Genomic DNA, 21,708 nt, shown 5'->3' with positions numbered 1-21,708 from the left:
TGCTGTTCACTGCTGACTGGGGCTCAGAGGGTGGTGTGCACCTGTCTGGGGCTCCCACCCCTAGAGAACCCACATGGGCCCCTGAAGCTACACAAGTAAATGGGGCTCTGAAGAAAGAAGGTTCTAGATGGAAGGCTGAATGAGTTAGCGAAATCCCTGGGGGAAGAAGCTGGGCCCGTATACTACTTATTGTCTGGATCCCAGGGCAATGCACGATTTCCGCATAAGCTGGAAGGAATAAGCACCTTTCCCAAGGGCCGCTCGAGGCCACCACTTACCTCTTTTAAGGCAGTCATGATTTTGGATCTCAAGATGGCAAGGGCGCACAGTAGGGCTACAAGCCAGAAAGTGAGCATGATCCCCGAGGACTGGACTCCCTTCCTTCTCTCGAGCTGAATTAAAAAGGTAGCAAGCAGCTGGAAGAGAGAAGCATACAACAGGAGTTGTCACAAGACCGGGCCCCACGGCCGCCCACAACCCCGGCAGCTGTCAGGACTGGAGCAGGGCTGTCCTCAGCTCAGTGGTGCAAAAAAGAGCCTGGGGGGGACCTGGCTCCAAAACCAGCTCCGCTCTCACCTTGCTGGGTGACCCTGAGCAACTCACTGAACTTCTCTGAGCTTCCGCTGCCTCATCTGCAAAACGGAAATGCCAATAGCATCTAACTTGAAGGTTGTGAGAATTTAAGAAGATCATGAATAGATCTGGGGCTGGATGAAAAGTTGTGGGGGGGGAAGCTCAGTTTAGAACAGATGTAGGCAGGGTACCTGGGTGGCTCAGTCGATTAAGCCTCCGACTTTGGCTCAGGTCATGATCTCACCGTTGGTGGGTTCCAGCCCCACGTCGGGCTCTGTGCTGACAGTTCAGAGCCTGGAGCCTGCTTCGAATTCTGTGTCTCCCTCTCTCTCTCTCTCTCTCTCTGCTCCTCCCCCGCTCATGCTCTGTCTCTGTCTCTCAAAAATAAGTAAACATTAAAAAAATGTTTTTTGGAACAGACATAGGCCCACTTTTTCTTGAATGAATGGGCATGGCTGAGTGCCAATAAAACTTTATTGACAAAAACAGGCAGTGGGCCAAGCCTTTAATTACAGGTAGAAAGACCTATGTTCAAATCCCATCCCTGACTGGGACGAATTCTTCTCCTCTGGGCAACAGTGGTAACTGTTCTCCTTCAAAAGGAAATGAAGCTTACTTTTAATCTACCTACAATTATGCATGTCACCTACAGGGGACTTTATGAGAATGATGGCTGGTGGGGGACAATGGGATTTTATGTCATTCCTGACACCTGAGGCTATTACTTCCATTTCACCCCGATTTTACGATCAGGGAGAGAAAACAAATGATAAAACTACTTTTTCTCTACAGAAGGAACTGCCACGGTCATTCTCCAGACAGGCAGAGCTGGCCTCCCGAGGCGTGTCCCCAAAGCCAGTCATGAGGAGCTGAAGGGTCACCCACGGCCCCTGCCCTTACTCCCCAGAAACACAACCGCCTGTCTGTCCTCCTCTATGCACCTGGGGGGGGGGATCTCTCTCACTCCCTACAATCTATCAGAAACTTGCAGATCTGCCATCAAGGCAGATCCTCACTTTAGCCACTGCTCACCCTGGCCTCAGCTCCCTCCCAACACTCTGGGTCACCCCACGGGCCCCCCACTGGACTCCCAGCTTCCAGTTCTGCCCCAACAATCCAATCCACTCTCCACTCAGAGGCCACAGTCGGCTTTTCAATACACAGAGCCAGGCGTGACACACCCTCGCTCAAAACCTCTCCCTTCAGGACTTGGGGTTTCAACCTGGGGTCCAAGGACGGGCTGTGGCTGGGACCCAGGGATCCATGAACTTGGACAGGAAAACAACTATAGCTTCACTTTCCCTCATCAGCATCCCCAGCTGTGAGTGATGGCAATAAACCATGTAGTATTAGTAGTACCTGGGACACCGTCACCATTAGAAATCCCACCTGAAGGGGCGCCTGGGTGGCTCAGTTGGTTGAGCGGTCCGACTTCAGCTCAGGTCATGATCTCACAGTTCATGAGTTCGAGCCCCACGTCAGGCTCTGTGCAGACAGCTCAGAGCCTGGAGCCTGCTTCCGATTCTGTGTCTCCCTCTCTCTCTCTGCCCCTCCCCAGCTCGTGCTCTCGCCAAAAGAAACATTAAAAAAGAAAATTTGAAAAGAAATCCTATCTGAAAATATACAACTGAAGACGTTACATGTCCAACTATCACGTATAGTCATCACTGCTCGGGAATTACAGAGGCATCCTACCCGCTGGGAGATCTTGATTTGAAATGCATATATCTATTTTGCTTCTTAATCTTTCGTTGCATGCATTTATTTATTTATATATTTATGAATGACAGAACGTGCGCGGGGGAGGGGCAGAGGGAGAGGGAGAGAATCTTAAGCAGCCTCCATGCCCAGAGCAGAGCCAGACTTGGGGCTCTGTCTCATGACCGTGACATCAAGACTGGGATGCTTAACCGACTGAGCCACACACGCACCCCTTTTGCTAACTGGTTTTACTCAACAATGGATAAACACTGTATGGCAAAACCATGCCATCAAATACACTGAGCAGCTTGAGAAGAAAAAAAAACAAAAAAAAAAAAACCTCTCTGGATTCACACAACAGGTCAGAGAAGTCAGCCTCAAACTGCCCCAGCCAGCAGAGTGCTATTCACATGACGTTCTGGAAAAGGCAAAGTGACACGGACAGAAAACACACCAGTAGTTGCCAGGGGACGGGGGTGTGGAGGTTGGGGCTGCCCACAGAGGGGGGGCAGCACGACGGAACTTTTGGGGGTGATGGGCTGCTGCAGATCCCGGTTGTGGAGCTGGCAGTGTGAGTGGGTTTATCAAAACTTAGGAACTTATTTAAGAAGAAAAAGTGAGTCCTACCATATGTAAGTTAAACCTCAAGTGGAAACATAAATGTAATCACAAATTCTTCACATATATCCATGTGTGTGCCTGAAGGGTGTCCTCTGTGATCCTATGCGTTTGTGTTAAGGACATTATCCTGAGACCTGACTGGCCAAGGAGAAAGGGGCCCATGGCGCAAGGAAGTTTTACAACCCAAGTTTGGGAATGAAGAACAAAACCAAACCCACTTAACCTGAAGCTCAAGGTCCTATGAGGTCAGCCCTCTGCCCTTGCTGCCGTCCCAGCTGCCCTCTCCTACTCTAACTCCCTCTCCCTCAGCCACACAGGCCAACTCTCCATTTCTTCCTCTGACCCCAGGACTGTTGCACGTGTTATTCTCTCCAAATGGAGAGTCCTCTGCCCGCAGACTATGCAACTTTGTAACATCCTGCTCATCCTTCAGCTTCAGCTCCATCACCCCTTCCTGCCTAGCCCCCAGACCCCATACATTTGCCAAACTTCACCCTTGCAGTGCTTCGCACAAGAGCAAACATTTTGTGCCTTTTTGGGGACTCATTCATCGAGTGTCTGTTCGCACAACCAGACATATACTCCATGAGGACAGGAACTGAGTCGGTCTTGTCTCCAACTCCTGGCCCGAGAAAACTAGGAGGCTGCTGGTGTCGCCTGTGACTTTTTCTTTTTTTTTTTTTTCTTTTTTTCAACGTTTTTTATTTATTTTTGGGACAGAGAGAGACAGAGCATGAACGGGGGAGGGGCAGAGAGAGAGGGAGACACAGAATCGGAAACAGGCTCCAGGCTCCGAGCCATCAGCCCAGAGCCTGACGCGGGGCTCGAACTCACGGACCGCGAGATCGTGACCTGGCTGAAGTCGGACGCTTAACCGACTGTGCCACCCAGGCGCCCCAGCCTGTGACTTTTTCAAGAGGAGCCAGATTTTTGGATTTTTACCGGGAGATGTGAGATCTTCTCATTTCTTTTTTCAGTTTATGCATTCACTTTGAGAAACAGAGAGAGAGGATGAGCAGAGGCGGGACAGAGAGAGAGGGAGAGACACAATCCCAAGCAGGCTCTGCACGGTCAGTGGGGAGCCAGAGGCAAGGCTCGAACTCACGAACCCATGAAATCACGACCGGAGCCAGACGCTTAACCGACGGAGCCACCCAGGTGCCCCGAATTTCTAAACGCTGGCCGCTAGTTTTGGTCTCCGTGGGGCCTGGTAGACAGCTGGCTCCTACTTACCATAGTGATGCCCAAGAGGGTTGGGCTGACCAGAAACACTGGGGCCAGGAATTTGCCCCAACTTCTTTCCCAGAAAGAGTAGAAGAGGTCTGCCCAGCAGACGATCCACAGCAAAAATCCCAAGGCCTGGAAAAGAAGTACACACGTCTTACAAGGGACAGCACTGGAACTTTCCCGAGCACCCCCCGCCCCACAACTCCCCACCAAAAGCTCAGCCTTGGAGGGACCAGCCAAGCCCCTCAACCATCAGCTCTCCTTAGACATAGCACACCACACACCCTCTGGAACACGCGCAAGTCCTGGGGAGGGGGAGCCACCCTCTGTGGCATCACACACCAGTTTGTAACCAGAGTACGACGTCCTCTCATACCCAAGGCAAGACTCTCGTTGTCCATGCACTGCTCTTCCCTTCCCCTGACAACTCAAGATCTCAGTCTACGGCTGACCTCCATCTGCCACCCTGGATGCTTGCATAAGGCCCCTCCTATAATAAGCATTCACTAAACAACATTCATCCAACCCAAGTTCACTGGGGGCCTACTAAGGGCCACATACTTTTCAAAGTGCCAAGGATACAACAGGGAACAAAACACACAAAAATCCGTGCCTTTGTGGAGCTGAGACCCTCGTGGGAAGAAATGGGCAAGAAACAAACTGGAAAAATATAGAATACCAGAGAGAGAAAGCGACATGAAAAGGTAGCACATGACACAGGGTGGTCAGGGAAGGCCTTTCCAATCCGGTGACATACAGGTAATGAGCCAAACGTGGCTATCTGAAGGAAAGAACAATTTAGGCAGAGAGAACAGCAAGTGCAAAAGCCCTGAGGCACGAACATACGTGACTGGCTTATGGTTGCTATGTAATGAGCAATGAGTGCGGTAGATGGCTGAAGAGGAACCTGGGGCCAGATCAAGCTGGGCCACTGTGAACATTTTATTCCCTGTGGTAAGAAGCTACTGGAGGGCTTCTAGGCAAGGCTTTTTTTTTGTTTTTTGGTAAAATCCGTTTTACTTTTTTTTTTTAATTTTTAAAGACTGTTTCTCAGTTCTGTTTTTGTTTTTTTTAAGTTTATTGATTTATTGAGAGAGAGAGAGAGAGCACGAGCAGGGGAGGGGCAGAGAGAGAGGGAGAGAGAAGCCCAAGCAGGTTCCGCACTGTCAGCACAGAGCCCTATGTGGGGCTCAAACTCACAAACTGTGAGATCATGACCTGAGCCGAAATCAAGTCAGACGCCTAACCGACTGAGTCCCCTAGGCGCCCTCTGTTTAACATTTTAAAGGGAGACGTTGCTGTCCCCAAAAAGTACAAAGTGCTCAAGAGAAAGACATTGGATCTAGTTGAGGACAGGGAAATCGACAGCGTTTCACGTGGGATGAATGAGACGGGTTTCGATGAGGGTCCTATGGGCAAAGGGACAGCCTCAGTGAAGCCACTCAAGTTTCCCTCTTTTTATGGAAATCAGTCTTGGGAAATATGAAAACCAAAAGAGACCCCCCGTGACTAAAAGCAGTACAGGATCTGGACAGGATCCCGAGCTGGGGTTGGAGGGGGGTGGGGGCGCTGGAAAGGACAGTATTGGGACAAGTGACAAAATCGGACGCAGGCAGTAGATTCTTTTTAAAAGTATTACGCCCATGGCCTCTACTAACTGTACTGCCATTACGTGAGAGAATATCCCTGTTTTGAGAAAAGACACACTGAAGAATCAAGGGTCCACGTAGCAGGGATGGTTCCGGTTCTCAGATGCTTCAGGAAAAAACAAACGCGTCCAGGGAGAGTGCCAGAGCAAAGCACAAAACAAAGGTGGAAACGTGTTAGAAATTGTGACCGTGACTAGCGGGTGTACAGGGCTAGTGGGAGCTCCTGGGATCTTCCTTGCCGAGCTTCCGCAATTTGAAATTCTGTCAAGGTAACGACACTTTTGGGGTAATAAAAAAAGACAGCCTCGGGTCATACGGCCAGCGAGCCGAGGAGCCAGCGTCTGCACCCACGTCTGAACCCAGAGCCTCAGCCTTTATCCACCACATCACTCGTCCGCCTTCTAGAAAAAGGAACCCAGGGCCACCGAAGTACAAGAAGCAGGTCAGTCTTCACCAGCCACCACCCCCACCCGAGCACACCCCACCTCCCCCACCAGGAGGAAATGCCCAGCGACTTACAGTTTTGGTTTTGTTGAGATGTGTCATCTGAATGTAGCCCCGGTCATGGTGGCAGAGATAGAGGAAGTAGAAAGGGAAGCAGACCCAGAGATAAGAACAAGGCACCCACACGAGGACGGTGTTCTGAAAGCACTTGGTGAAGTCGGGGTTGCTGGTGTTCCATGTCACTCTCCACTCCTGCGGACAGAAACACAGGGTCACGGTCAAGAGGCTGCACCAAAGAGCCACAGACGTCTGCATCGAGTTCAAAGCTAGATACGACGGGTTGAGGAAAACAGACAAGGCCCTCCGTCCACCTGAGGCCCTCTGAGGCAGCACACGTAAACTGGAGAGGCCAGGAGCCAGCGAGACTATGAAACAAAAAATAAGAAACAGAGGGGCGCTTGGACGGCTCAGCCGGCTGGGCCCCCAATCCTTCACTTCGGCTCAGGTCATGACCTCCCGCTTTGTGGGTTTCGACCCTGCGTTGGGCTCGGCACGGGCAGCTCGTAACCTGCTTGGGATTCTCTCTCTGCCCCTCCCGCCCTCAAGAGAAATAAACAAACTTAAACATTAAAGAAAGAAGGAATCGAGGTAGGCCCTGTCTCACATAAGAGTTAGGTCCTAGGACCTGTCGCAAGCTCCACAATCGTACAAGAGATGGGCACTGCCATTTGGAGGAACCCAGAAGGGTATTCTCCTGTCAGCTAAGGAATCCTTTGGTCGTCATGAATCATTCTACTTTGCAATCTTGTCAGCTGAGGGCTTTAGAAAGTCTGCTTCAGCCCCACCACCGCCAGCATCACGACCATTAGCATCACCTGCATCGGCATCATGGCTAACCCCCAAACGGCAGTCCTCTGTGCTAAGGGGACCCTATTCTAAGTTCTTTATATGGATTGCCTCCCTTCATTCTGTGAGTACTTCATCATTCCCCTTTCACAAGGGAAAGCTAAGGCACACAGAGGTTTGGTGATTCGTTCCTGCATCACCCCGCTGGTAAGATCTGAAGCCCAATTCGAACCCAGACAACTTGATTCGGAAGTCCCTGCACCGAACCACTAAGTTATCCAGCCTCAGAAATAAACTTGGTTCAATTGCTTTTATTTTTTTTTTTTAAAAACCCACATGTATTTCATTAGAAACATGCCAAATAGGAGCGCCCGGGGGGGCTCAGCGAGTTGAATGTCTGACTGGATTTTGGCTAAGGTCATGATCCCAGGGTCGTGGGATCGAGCCCAGGGTCATGGGATGGAGCCCTCTGTTGAGCCCTAAGCAGATGGTGGAGCCTGCTTAAGATATTTCTCTCTCTCTCTCTCTGCCCCTCTCCCTCACTTGCACCCTCTGTCTAAAATAAAAAGCTTTTAACTTAAAAAAGAAACATGTCAAACAGATAAGTAGCCAGACACGTAATAAACAGAATGGGTTTATCTGCCCAGGAAAAAAACTTTCAACCAACAGTTAGGACTTCTATAATGAAGAACTGAATTCGAGTCCTGATTTGACCACTGACCAGTTACACGACTTTGGGAAAAGTTATTCCCCAACCGTGGGTCTTAATTTCCTATTTCTACCATGACTAGGTCAGGTAAGATTAGAGGTCTAAAACAGTTGGCCCTCAGGCCAATTTGGCCCAAAGATGGTTTGTTGTTACTCCTGTTTTCGCACGCTTTTAAAAATCATCTTCGCTTAGCTGCCAACATCCAAAATCGGGAAACTTCGTGAAAAAACTTAGATCTGGCTTCTCTCAGAAAAGCAGGAAAATCTGGCAGCACGGAACCCAAAATCCTGTCTTACAGCCATCCCCAGGAGCTAGGGAGCGGCCTGGCTTAGGACAAGGTCAAGGCCCCATGCAGCCTACTTCTCACCCAGCAATCTCTCCCCACCACTGGCCGACGTGCCTTCCAGAAAGCTCCAGAGATCCCCGATCCCAACAGCCTCCACACATTCAGTTCAGCGACACCACCAAGGAACTCCAAGGAACCTGGAATCTTAGGGCTCCGTGACAAGCCTTAAAGCCACATCAAAGAACACTGAAAAAACACGAAGGTAATGGGAACAGAAAGATCATTTCACTTAAAAAGCACATTTGACTATCTGATCAAACTACAAGCTTTGAGCTTCTCAGAAAAGGGACCTCGTTACACACAACAACGTGAATATACTTAACGCTACTCAAGTCTACTCTTCAAAATGGTTATTAAGATGCTTAATAAAAAGAAAGGATTTCACTTTTAAGAAGAGTGAGCGAGTGAGGGAGCTCTGGGTATTAACGAGGCACCTGAACGGCTTCTTCGGAGGTGTAATTATTCTACGGTATCAACAATTATTTTTTCCAGAACCAAGAACAAGAAACCATTGAAAAAGAAACTTGAAAAGGTCACCACACACAAAGGGGTTAGCTGGGAAACTTCTAGACGCAAAGAAACCCGAAAAAGGACAAAAGTCATGCCTCTGGGGACTTGGGCATGTGGAAGACGGCCTTGCCAACAAGAATGTGACCAGGGAGAAGAATGATTTATGTCGAAGACCCACTATTTTAACTACTTTCACGCCCCTTGTAATTCTTCAGGTGTTGGTGCGAACGAGATTGAACTGTTGGCGGTTGTGTTACATACAGAGCCGTTCCTTGACCAGTTGCCAGAAAAAGCTCATTCCAAAGGAATGTGCCCTTCTAGTGAAACACAATGCTGTGCCTTAATGTATGCACTTACGTATACCAGAAGGTCGGTTCGCGTGAGACATCCCCAATTATTCCTTGCCTGGACTCCCGCAGTCATTTCCTAACCATTCCCCTGCTTCAGCCCTCCGGGCCCCCCCCTCAGGGCTTCCTTCCACCCACCGCAGCCAAGTTACCTTACGTATCTAGACATCCATTCATGCATCCAGATACCTACCTACCCCCCCATCCATGAGCCCGTCCACACATCATCCATCCACTAGTCTATCTAGCCAGCTACCCGCTCACCCATCCGTGCACCAACTCCTCCACCTACCCACTGAACCATCTGCCCATGCATGCATCCACCCATCCACCCATCCTCTACAAATGCAACCACGCATGCACACATGCCCACCCATCAACCACCCACCCACGCACCCAACCACCCAGGCATCCAGCCATGTTTCTCTGTGTTAATTCTATGAGCTAAAAATTTTTCAAACCACACACAATGGCATACATGTCGTGAAAGAGAAGCCTCCCTCCCTGAATCTGCAGCCCCCATTCCTCCCCACAGGCAAAACTACCATTGCTAACACCCAAGTATCTTCCAGATACATTATCTTGTTTCCCCAGAAAGCACAATACATAACCCATTCTGTATCTCGCTTTTTAAAAAAAAATATCGGACACTGATTTTAATCAATAAAATAGAGGTCTTATTCCTTTTTTTTAAATTTTTTTTTAATGTTTATTTATTTTTGACAGAGAGAGAGAGAGAGAGAGACAGTGAGCAGGGGAGGGGCAGAGAGGGAGACACAGAATCTGAAGCAGGCTCCAGGCTCTAAGCTGTCAGCACAGAGCCCGATGTGGGGCTCAGACTCACAAACTGTGACATCATGACCTGAGCTGAAGCTGGATGCTCAACTGACTGAGCCACCCAGGCGCCCCTAGGGGTCTTATTCTTGAGAACTTAATTTTATTTCTTTTGAAAAAGGAAAAGTGACCAGCCATCTTCCCACCCCGAGTCCCTACGTCCTGTCTCTAGGAGCAACCATTATTGTTTTTTTGTGCATCCTGCCAGAAACTATTTTATGCGTGTGTATTAACAAAAATACGTATTTTCTGTTACCAAATGGAAGGCCACATACTCCTTACACTGTTCTGTCCCTTGCTTTTTTCTCTGAAGAATTTTTTTTTTTAAGTTTATTGAAGTACTCTTTACACCCAACGTGGGGCTCAAACTCAGGACCCTGACATCAATAGTCACATGCTCTTTCGACTGAGCCAGCTGGGCGCCCAGCTTTTCTCACTTAATAACAGATCTGAAAGGTCATCCTACACTGCACACAAAGTGTTTCCTCATTCTTTGTTCCAGTTGCTTGGTATTCCGCTGTATGATGGACTTGACTTTATTTGACCAGCCTCCTGCTGAGCGGGCACTGGGTTGCTCTAAGAGACAAGCAATGCAGCAGGGATTTGACAACCTGGAAACTGCCTCATTTCCCACACGCGCAAGCATATTTATAAGATGACTTTCCAAAAGGGAACCCGCTGGGACAAAAGATGCCTGCTTTTAAAATTTAGACAGACATTGCCCCCCAAGGGGGTATCAATTTATACTCCGCCTAACAAGGCACAAGCACGACGAGTTCCCCAACACCGTGTATTACAAGCTTTCTGACCTCTGCAGACGTGGTGGTGGAAAATACCTCTCTGGAGCTTAAATTCCTTTTCCCTTGGTGTTGAGTGAAATTGGAAGATCTTTCCATGTGTGCTTAAAAGCAGTAAGACGCTTCTGCTCAGAGGAAAATCTACAGACTTAAATATTTGTGTTAACAGGGGGGCTTGGGTGGCTCAGTCAGTTGAGCGTCTGACTTCAGCTCAGGTCATGATCTCAGGGTTCATGGGTTCGAGTCCCGCGTGGGGCTCTGTGCTGACAGCTCAGAGCCTGGAGCCTGCTTCGGATTCTATGTCTCCCTCTCTCTCTGCCCCTCCCCCACTCGCACTCTGTCTCTCTCTCTCTCTCAAAATTTTTTTTAATATTTGTGTTAATAAATAGGACAGATCTGATTGTCCTCTCCCCTCTGGGTAACAACCTCAAATGGCTCCCTATCACCTTCAAAAGCTGATCCTTGCTACGGCTCATGAGGCCTTCCACATTTGAGCCCCATCTGTTTCTACTATAATTTCTCCCACTCCAATGTGTCAACACAGGCATTCGCTCAAAGAAGCATGTACCAAGCACATGTCAGGCATTGTTCAAGGCTCTTGAGATTCACGAGGGCCAGGGTTCCTGCTTTCAAGGCAATCCCCAGTTGCTGGTCAAATCAATGGTTCTTTGGGATACTTCTTGCTAGATGCTCTCCCTGCAATGTCTTTCTGCTGTAACAAACTCCTACACACCCTTCAAAACCCAGCTTGGATATCTCCTTTAAGAAGTTTTCCTTTCCCCCAACCCTGCTCCAAAACAGCTTTCCTCCCCACCCCCAACCTCTGCAATGATTTTTTTTTTAATTTTTATTTATTTTTTGAGAGAGAAAGAGACGGGGTGTGACCAGGGTACAGGCAAAGAGAGAGGGAGACACGGAATCCAAAGCCAACTCCAGGCTGTCAGCACAGAGCCCGATATGGGGCTCAAACTTATGAACCATGAGAGCACGACGGGAGCCAAAGTCAGATGCCTAACCGACTGAGCCACACCTCTGTCCTACAAGGACCATGCAAGGACCTCAGTGCACGGACCATGTGTATTTACTCTTCGCTCCTCTCCTCCTCACCTGGTAACTTCTGGGTACCCATGCCATGCCTCCCCCCACCTCCCCTGCCCAACATCATTTCCTACTTTGCTTTTAAGAAAAAAATAACGCATCCAAGTAGAACCTGGCTAGGATCCCCGGCTTTCTAGCTACGGCCTGAAACTCAGGCCCTGACCTCGTGCGAACCCGTGCAGGTCACCTCACTTGTCCAAGCCTCAGTCCCCTCACCAGTAAAATGGTCAGGAAAATGCAAGGGCCTGGAAGGGTTTCGGCCACTTTCAAACGGCCTGGCACGAGAGGTGCTTCGCCCGGGACTGGCCGGGTCCAGAGACGAGCGGTGACTGTCAGCAGCAGATGCTAATAATTACTGATGATCGCCACCACTGTCACCAGCACGGGCCGGAGTCAGGAAGCTTAAAGCGCAGAGAAACGCTCGAATCAGGAAGTAAGCAGGAGGAAACCAGGGAGCATCTAAGGACACGGGACTCCGGCAACGGGAGGCGGAAAACCGCTCAGCTCAGCGAAGGAGGCGCGGGCTCTTCAGAAGCAGCTTCCCGCTCGAAGCCACACGCCTGCTACACGCCCGCCCTGACCCGGAGGGAGAGGCGGGAGGGGGAGGCCGGGGAGGGGGGGCACGGGAAGAGGGAAGATGGGCTTCTGAACGTGACGCTGCACTGCTGTGGGAAGCAGACAGTAGGCCACGGGCCCCCTGCCTCAGCCGGCCAACGGTGGCCCTGACGACCGTCACCGGAGGGCAGACAACAGCGTCAGGGCCTCCGGCGCAGCCCTCGCTGGCCGGGGCTGGATGGACTCTTCTGTGCAAAGGGACCCCTGCCCCACCTTGACCGTCCCCGGAGACCCGCAGTGTGACCCCGCCATCCGGGGTTTCGTGGGCAACAGTGACGCAGAGGGCCCGCTGGATGGCTTCGGGAAGGGTCCCGATTCCCGGGGAGCCTGCCGGCCCCTCGTGGCTCCCCACCCTGGGGCTGGCCGCCATCCTGCTCCTCCTCCCTGCGGCCCTGCCCCCCGGATCCGGGGGGCTTCGGAAATCAGGCTGGCATGACCTCCGCTCTCTGATTCTGCGGACGGAGCGGCCGTCGGCCCGATGCTCGTGACAACATTCAACCTGGGGGGAAGCCAGTCCAGGAAACAGTCACCAGCGCTGGCCCAGGAGGGTGCCTGGGGGTGAATGTGGTCCAAGGAACCCTTCGTACAGAAGGTGCGTCGCGGATTCCCCCGGCCGCGGCTTCTTCCACAGGACGCCTCCACAGCTCGGTCACCCTTTTATGCGCCCCATCCCCCGCCCTTAGCGCCGACACTCGAGGATGTGGGGCACGAGCCCAAGTGGGCTTGGCCCGCGTGCTTCGGGAGTTCGTGAAATTTCTACTGAGTGGTGTCACCTCTCATCCGTCTCCCGGGGCAGAATAACGACAGGCAGCTGAGCACCTGACGTACCAGGCACGTCAGCCGGTCCTCAGAAGAGACGCTGCCACCAGCCCCATTACACAGACGAGAAAGCCGAGGCACTAGGCAGGAAGATACCTTCCCAAGGGCCACGCTGCACTGGCTCTACGTGGTCCCCACCCCAACCCACACATACATCCCCCCTCCTCTGCTAACAGCTCCTGGCCGTCGTTCATAAACAAATCCTCCTGCACCCTCAGCCACACACTCGGGGCAAAGCTCCCGGGCCAGGCCCTCGTTAGAACAAGGCAATCAGCAGAGTCCTTCACCTGCTTGCTGGCGATTAGATCTAGAAGGGCCGCCTAATCCACATCAGTCCCATCACAGCAAAGATGCTACTCTCTTGTCCCCAGTGATGCAGGGTGAGGACGTGGGATTTACAGGTGTCTCGGCTATTTACGAGACAAGCACCAAAAGTTGGGAGGGGAAAGAAGAAGTGTCACCACCATGGAGAACTGGGAACTAAGTGGACATTATAAAAGGTGAGACGACCTATGACCCAGCAATAGTACTGCTAGGAATTTACACAAGGGACACAGGAGTGCTGATGCATAGGGGCACTTGTACCCCAATGTTTATAGCAGCACTCTCAACAATAGCCAAATGATGGAAACAGCCTAAATGTCCATCAACCGATGAATGGATAAAGAAATTGTGGTTTATATACACAATGGAGTACTACGTGGCAATGAGAAAGAATGAAATATTACCCTTTGTAGCAACGTGGATGGAACTGGAGAGTGTGATGCTAAGTGAAATAAGCCATACAGAGAAAGACAGATACCATATGGTTTCACTCTTATGTGGGTCCTGAGAAACTTAACAGAAACCCATGGGGGAGGGGAAGGAAAAAAAAAAAAAAAAAGAGGTTAGAGTGGGAGAGAGCCAAAGCATAGGAGACTGTTGAAAACTGAGAACAAACTGAGGGTTGATGGGGGGTGGGAGGGAGGGCAGGGTGGGTGATGGGTATTGAGGAGGGCACCTTTTGGGATGAGCACTGGGTGTTGTATGGAAACCAATTGGACAATAAATTTCATATATTGAAAAACATAAAAATTAAAAAAATAAAAGTTAGAGACGAAAGAAAAATGGTTCTTGGTGCCATGGGGGGGGGGGGGGCAGGGGAGGTGCCGCTCGACTTCACCTGCAGTCCTTCCTCCCACAGCACCTCTCCAATAAATCCACTTTATTGTTTCACAAACTTTTTTTAAGTAAGCTTCACACCCAATACAGAGCCCAACGCAGGGCTTGAACTCACGACCCTGAGATGAAGCCCTGAGCTGAGATCAAGAGTCGGACACTTAACTGACTGAGCCACCCAGGCACGCCGTTTACACAAGTTTAAAATGAATTTGCTCTCACTTACAACAGAAAGCATCCTAATAATACAAGTTCTGATCCACTGAATCAACTTTTATACAAGACTGTGATTCAGAATTTGACATGCATGAATTTAGGGCTTATTCCACTACGAGCAGTAGTATACTTACTTTCTGGGTAAATCACTCATCTTCTCTGAGGCTCAAACAGTCCACCAGCCAAGTGGGGATACTGCCTTCTTCTCCCAAGGGGCCCATAAAAACCCACACATATGTTGATTATTACTATTATTTACAACCTCTTCAGCTGACTTTTTTAGAGCCCACTTCTTTCCTTCTGTTCTCCCCTTTTCCTATTCTTCCCCACTACCCTACCCCATTTCCTCAAAAAACTATTTATTCCCTGGTCTCTTAAAGACACAGTTTCCTTCCCTATTTGCTGTGTGACCTTAGACAAGTTACTTAGCCTCTCTGAGCCTCATCTCTGACTAAGGCTAAGAATACCTATCTCCTAGAGCTATTCTCAAGATTAAATAAAATTGCATGTACACAGGGTCCTACACACTCAATAGAGAACTACTGTCAGTAACCTTAATTCTTACACCAGTAATGGAAACAAATGAAGTTTATATACTTAAACTCTTAATATGGTGATCTTATGTTCTTATTAATAACAATACCACCTAGCATTAACTCAACACTAACTACGTGCCAGGCATTATTTCTATGCGTTTGAAGTGAATTAATTCATTTAACCTCCATGACTACTTAGAAGGGAGGTTTTGTTTTGATGCCCCTTTGAGAGGTGAGGAAATTGAGACAGAGAAGACACACAGCTTGTATGTGATGAGGCTGGGACTCAAACTTAGAAAGTGTGATTACTGAGCTGTCCCCCAGGGATGGGTAACATGAATTTTAGCAGGCCCTTCTGGAGCTGCGCCTGCAACCATGAAAAATCTGGGCCAAGAAGATGTGAATCCTCAAATCGTCACCAAGTTCAGAACTCCCTACCTGTACTCACCGCCTATGGCTGCCGTTACAAATCACCACAAACTGGGTGGCTTCAAGGAACACAAATATCCAAACATACAGTTGCAGAGGTCAGGAATCTGAAAGGGGTCTCGGGCAGGGCTGCGTTCCTTCAGGAGACTCTAATGGAGAATCCGTTTCCTTGCCTCTTCCAGCTTCTAGAAGCCGCCCACATTCCGTGGCTCACCGCCTCTGCTTCCATCTTCAAAGCCAAGGACACCAGACCAAGTGCCAGTCACACTGCTGCCTCTCTGAATTTACTCTCTTGTGTCTCCCTCTTGCACATACAAAAACCCTCGTGATACCTGGGCCCACCCAGATAACCCAGGACCCCTGCCGTCTCAAGGTCAGCTATGACCTTGAGCCTAATTGCACCCGCCATCCGCCTTGCCCTCTGCTGTGCCACATCACATAATCACAGGTTCCACGGACCAGGCCACGGGCATCTTTGGAGAGGCCATTATTCAGCCCACCAGGTGCCCTCAGGTTTACTCTGGTCCATCCTGAGCTCCATTCAATGGCTCTCTCTTACCCTCACTCCTCTTGGCTGGGTCAGGTCGAGAAGCCACCCCAGTCGTGCCCAGCACAGACAAGTGTCACCCCACACTTAGCTGGCCGGCCCCACTCGGTTCAATCAAGCTGGTCACAGAGGCACCGTGTGCCGGTATCTCCTCCGCCGGAGCCCCGCGGGGATTCCCCGCCATCCTGATGCTCCGGCCTGGCCAACGCAGCTTCTGGAGGGACACCAGACAGGGGCCTGCAGGGACAAGGGAAAGAGCTTTGCCCGGGGTCCTGCTAGCTGACCCCAGAACAGGAGGGGTGCAGGGAGACAACAGAGGGGAACTTAATTATGAATCTGAACTGCTCCCACCTGAGTCTGGGAGTAAAGGTTGCTCTGACCTAGTTAATTATAAGGACGGACTCTGAAATGGGCATTCCACTGGGGCCTGACGCGATCAGCTCAATAATGTATCACATTCCGCTTTCCGCCACTAAGTGGACAATTATTAATCAGGAGAGTACTGTGTGCCAGTAACATCTGGAGGTCAAGGTTCTACTCTCAGAGTATCATTCTAGCAAAAGAGGCAGGGGCGTCTGGGTGGCTCAGTCGGTGAAGCATCTGATGAGGTCGTGATCTCACAGTTCATGGGTTCGAGCCCTGCGTCGGGCTCTGTGCTGACAGCTCAGAGCCTGGAGCCTGCTTCAGATTCCGCGTGTGTGTGTGTATCTCTCTCTCTGCCCCTCCCCAGCTCTCTCTCTCTCTCAAAAATAAATTTTAAGGGGCGCCTGGGTGGCTCAGTCAGCTAAGCGTCCGACTTCGGCTCAGGTCATGATCTCCCAGTTCGTGAGTTCGAGCCCCGCGTCCGGCTCTGGGCTGATGGCTGGAGCCTGCTTCAAATTCTATATCTCCCTCTCTCTCTGCTCCTCCCCTGCTCACACTCAGTCTCTCTCTCTTTCAAAAATAAATAAAAATATTAAAAAAAAAATTAAAAATAAAAAATAAATAAATTTTTAAAAAAAAAGTTAAAAAATTTAAAAGAAGAGGCAAATACTAAACAGATAAACAGCTATATGCCTGTCCAATGTTAGCAAATGCCCTGAAGAAGAGTAAAAGGGGGCAGAGAATAATGGTGGGTGGTAGGTGCTATTACAGAAAAAGAGCTCCGGGCCGGGATGACATTCCAGCATAGACCTGTAGGGAACATGTATGTGCCACCTTCTTCCATTAACAGCAACAAAAAGACTGAGGGCTTACTGAGGTTCTCAGCGGCATGTGACAGGACCGAGCTAAGTGCTTTATATCCCACTTAATCCTCACAAACAACTCTGGGAGGCAGGCACTATAATTAAATCCATTTTACAGATATAGAAACTGAGGACAAGTGACATAACCTGCAAGCAGCATGCATAGCCGGGAATTTAAATCAAGTGTAGATGCCTCTATCCACCAAGAAAATGTTCAGTTTGCTTTTTTTTTTTTAACGTTTTTTTTTTTAAAGGCTTGCCAAATTTATCTTTTTAATTTTCTTTTTTTTTTTACATTTATTTATTTTTGAGAGACAGAGAGAGACAAAGCGTGAGCAGGGGAGGGGCAGAGAGAGGGAGATACAGAATCCGAAGCAGGCTCCAGGATCCCAGCTGTCAGCACAGAGCCCGATGCGGGGCTTGAACGCACGAACCGTGAGATCATAACCAGAGCTGAACTTGGACGCTTAACCGACTGAGCCACCCAGGCGCCCCTAACGTTTATTTATTTTTGAGAAACTGAGAGACAGAGCACGAGCAGGGGAGGGGCAGAGGGAGAGGAAGATACAGAGTCCAAAACAGGCTCCAGGCTCTGCGCTGTCAGCACAGAGCCTGACGTGGGGCTCAAACTCGTAAGCCACGAGATCGTGACGTGAGTCAAGTCGGACGTTTAACTGGGCTGAGCCACCCAGGCACCCTTCTGTTTGTTTTTGAATCACAGACATGTACTACTGTTCCCATTTAAAATTAGTATAAAAGGATCCATGGATGATTCTGGAGGCAGGGAAATTTTCTTAGAAAGAGACAAGAAAAACAAAAGCTAGCAGCTACTACCTCCAGGGGGTAGAGTTGAAGCTGGCGAGAAGACATTATTCATTTTGTTTTATTATCTTTAGCTCTATTTGTATTTTTCACTCTGTAGGTATTACCTCTAAACTGCTAATAACAAAATGAATTCGCACTTTCAATAAACAAACAGCAACAGCAGGGACTTAAGGGTAGAAATTTCTAAAAGCTGAGCTGGGCACAAAGAGAAAGCACGTATTTACTGGGCACCTATAATAACCCCAAGAGCTGAAATGCCAGGCAGAGTGCTAAGTGTTTTCCAGGCAGGAATCCATTCAAACCCCTACAAAGTCAGGACTATTAAAACTTCCCCTTCTCAGACCAGGGGACTCTGAGGCCCCAGAGTGGTTATGGAACTTGCTCGGGGCCACAGGGCCAGAAAGAGGCAGAGCCAGGCGCTGAACCCACACGGTCCGACACTGAGCTCCAACCTCCCGAGCTGCACCACCTCTTAGCCAGGTACTTAGAAGAACTCCAGGGGCTTTCCAGAGGCTTTCCAAGGTCCATGGCCTCACCACCCCGCCCGGGGCAGCCTCAAAGGCAACGTTCTCTGAGGCAGGGCACCAACTGTCCTCAGACATCAGGGATTCCGAGTTCATCTGTGTGGGACGGAGAAGCAATGTTCTGACCCAGATGTGGAAATATTCTACAACCGCCCCCACCCACCTACCCAATGTGCGCAGTAAGGGCGATGGCTAAGAAACACGAGGTTGGACCGCCTGGGTCCTAGTCTCTACCTCGGCACAGATGTGCACCCAAAAGCAGGGTTTCTCAGCCTCGGCACTGGTGACATTTGGGGCCAGAAGATTTTTGCCTTGAGGGGGCCATCCTGTGCACCCGAGGATGTTCACCAGCATCTCTGATCTCTGTCCAAGAGATGCCAGTAAGTGCACAATCACATTTAATCCCGACAGACAACCCTAAGAGGCACGTACTAAACCCCATTCTGTAGACACAGAAACTCAGCTCCCGTATAACCTGGGAGCAAGCATACACAGCCAGGGGGGACCATCAAAGATGTCTCCAGACTTTGCCAAATAACCCCCTGGGGAGGCAAAAAACTGCCCCTACCATCCCAGAGCTGTGGCCTCACCAGGCCTCGGTTTCTTTATCTGTGAGAAGAGAACTCACCGATTAGAGAACCACCAGGAGGGCTAAATGACAGACCCGAAAGGTTCCAGGTTTAGTTCCTGGCCAAGAGACTGATCAATAAACCCAAGGGTTATGGAAACCAATTTGACAATAAATTTCATATATTAAAAAAATTTAAAAAATTAAAAAAAAAATAAACCCAAGGGTTGGTTGGTTTCATTCATTCACTCATTCATTCATTCATTCATTGTCTCCACCACACAATGAATATTTATTGAGTACCTACTCTGTACCGAGCTCTGGACTAATCAAGGAGAGTGGGAATAAATCAGGCACAGTCCCTGCCCTCTTAAGACTCACAGTCCACTAAAGACAGAAGGTCGCATGAGGCACCTGGAGGGCTCAGTCAGTTGGTTAAGTGTCCGGCTCTTGATTTCTTTTTCTTTTTTTTTTAATATAATTTATTGTCAGGTTGGCTAACATACAGTGTATACAGTGTGCTCTTGGTTTGGGGGGCAGATTCCCGTGGTTCATTGCTTATGTACAACACCCAGGGCTCATGCCAACAAGTGCCCTCCTCAACACCCAGCGCCTCTTTTTTTCAACTCGGGTCATGATCTCACCGTTCAGGAGTTTGAGCCCTGTGTCGGGCTCCAGGCTGACGGCGCAGAGCCTACTTGGGATTCTCTCTCCCTGCCTCTCTCTCTCTCTGCCCCTCCCCCACTCGCACACCTGTGCGCCTTCTCTCTCAAAATAAATAAGTAAATATTTTTTAAAGAGATGTAAGGTCACAAAACATAACTGCGAAGATCAATGCTTGTTACACAGGGAGGGGAAGTGTCAGGGTGAGGGTCCAGGAAGGGGGCATTTCAGCAGAGGAGAGTGCCAGGGTCACAAAGAGCCAGCCGTGCAAAGATCCAGGGGAAGCACGTCTGAGGCAGAGGGATGGCGGGGGCAAAGGCATGGGGAAGATGCTGCGTGGGTATCCACCTTTTCAAAATGCAGAAGGGAGGGAGGGAGGGAACGACTCGAACGAATTCAAGCGACAGCAGCAAAGACTGGAGACCCTGGAGCCAGAGGCCTGAGTCTGAATCCAGCAGCCACCGCTCACCTGCCCCTTGACCTTCAGAAAGTCAGCTCACCTCTCCGGCTCTGGTCTCCTTCACCTGCCAATAGGTCTAATAATGGATGCCGCGCAGACCGCGGGGTTAAGGGTTTAGCTTGCCCAGAGACGCCTCATCAGCTCTGGGCAGCATGGGCTGGGAGCGGTGGGGTGCAGGGCAGGCCGGCCACGAAGCTGGGGCAAACCCCGCGGGACTGAAACTCAGGCTGATGAGAGCACTAATAAGTCAGCGCCCGCGGGAAGTACTGACCATGCGCAGGCACCGTGTTCCTGCTTCAATGTCCATCAGCGGAACCACACCCTGTGAGGCGTGTCCTGCATTAACCCCATTCCACACAGAGGGACACAGAGGCAAACAGAGGTAGGAACACTTGCCGGAAGGTATGTGGGCAGGACCTGGTGGAGCCTGGATTCGAACCCCGACAGGCCGGCTCCAGAGCCCTAGCAAAGGGACGGATGGAGGTGTGCAGGATGCTACTGGGCATTGGCCCCGCCTCGGAGGGGCAGAGGCGAGGCGACCGGTGGCTGACAAAGCCATATCCAGAACCGGTCCAAACGCGACAGGCAGCCGGCACAGGGGTAGCTCTAAGCAGAAGCAAGCTGAGAAAAGGAGCTGCAGGGAGGCCAGCAGTCGGGTGGGGACCTGCTGGGCTTCTGGACATTAATCCTGTTTTCAGAGACAACATGGGGCCTCCGCTTGCCCAGCACAGGCCGGCCAGAGAGACACGGGAGGTCTGAGGCTGCCCTGCCCCGACCCAGCATGAGGCCAGGGCTGCCTGTGGTGGGAGAAGGGCAGCAGGAGCCAGGGTCACGCGGGCGGTGACGTCCCCTGCCCGCTGCCAGGCTGAGCTGCAGTCTTTCCTCACTCTCTGAGTCACCAGAGCTAAGAATAAAACCTAGAAGTATTAAGGCAGGGGGGAGGGTAGGAGGGCCACATCCAGATCTTAGCCCCGGCACCTGGGAAGGCAGGGCACGGTCCCGCTCAGGCAAGAGCCCCAGATCCCTACTAAATCCTAACACCCAAGGCGCAGAGCTGAACATCTCAGCAAGACAGGGACCGGGGCCACCCGCGAACCCAAGACTCCTGTCTTAAAAGGACAGCCAAAAAAGACGACAGAGCCGTGTCCAAATGTCCACGGTGGCAGCAGCCTGCTCTGACCCGCCGTGACCCCGACGCTCCCAAGGACGGGCCCATCCCTACAAAGCACACATCTGCCCTCACCGTCTCCATCCAGCCCTGACCGTCTTTGTTGACTTTTGTCCCCAGCCACTTCCCCTCCTCTGATCAGACTTTGGAGCTTCACCAAACCCTCCATTTGGTCACATTCCAGGGACCTGAGCGGGTTCAGGCATGTGCCAGCCAGAGGCATACATCTAAGGACACGGCAGTCAGCAGGAC

The 21,708-nt window shown here is 50.5% G+C and overlaps 1 protein-coding gene across 2 annotated transcripts in view; it reads right to left on the bottom strand.

Annotated features, from left to right (window-relative positions):
- ABCC1 (ATP binding cassette subfamily C member 1) overlaps positions 1-21,708 on the bottom strand; it is a 140,581-nt gene that overhangs the window by 92,183 nt on the left and 26,690 nt on the right. For both annotated transcript variants that reach the window (XM_053894464.1, XM_053894465.1), the window contains exons 2-4: positions 6,291-6,467; positions 4,129-4,254; positions 279-416 (exon numbers count right to left, since the gene is read on the bottom strand). In XM_053894464.1, the coding sequence (XP_053750439.1) occupies positions 279-416; positions 4,129-4,254; positions 6,291-6,467 (441 nt within the window). The remainder of the gene's footprint in view (positions 1-278; positions 417-4,128; positions 4,255-6,290; positions 6,468-21,708) is intronic.

The sequence above is a fragment of the Panthera pardus genome, unplaced genomic scaffold, assembly GCF_024362965.1.
Source record: "Panthera pardus isolate Hobbes unplaced genomic scaffold, ASM2436296v1 HiC_scaffold_5, whole genome shotgun sequence".
NCBI classification, from domain to species: domain Eukaryota; kingdom Metazoa; phylum Chordata; class Mammalia; order Carnivora; family Felidae; genus Panthera; species Panthera pardus.
The sequence above is the reverse complement of the archived record's forward strand: the minus strand, read 5'-3'. Positions and strand labels throughout refer to the sequence as shown.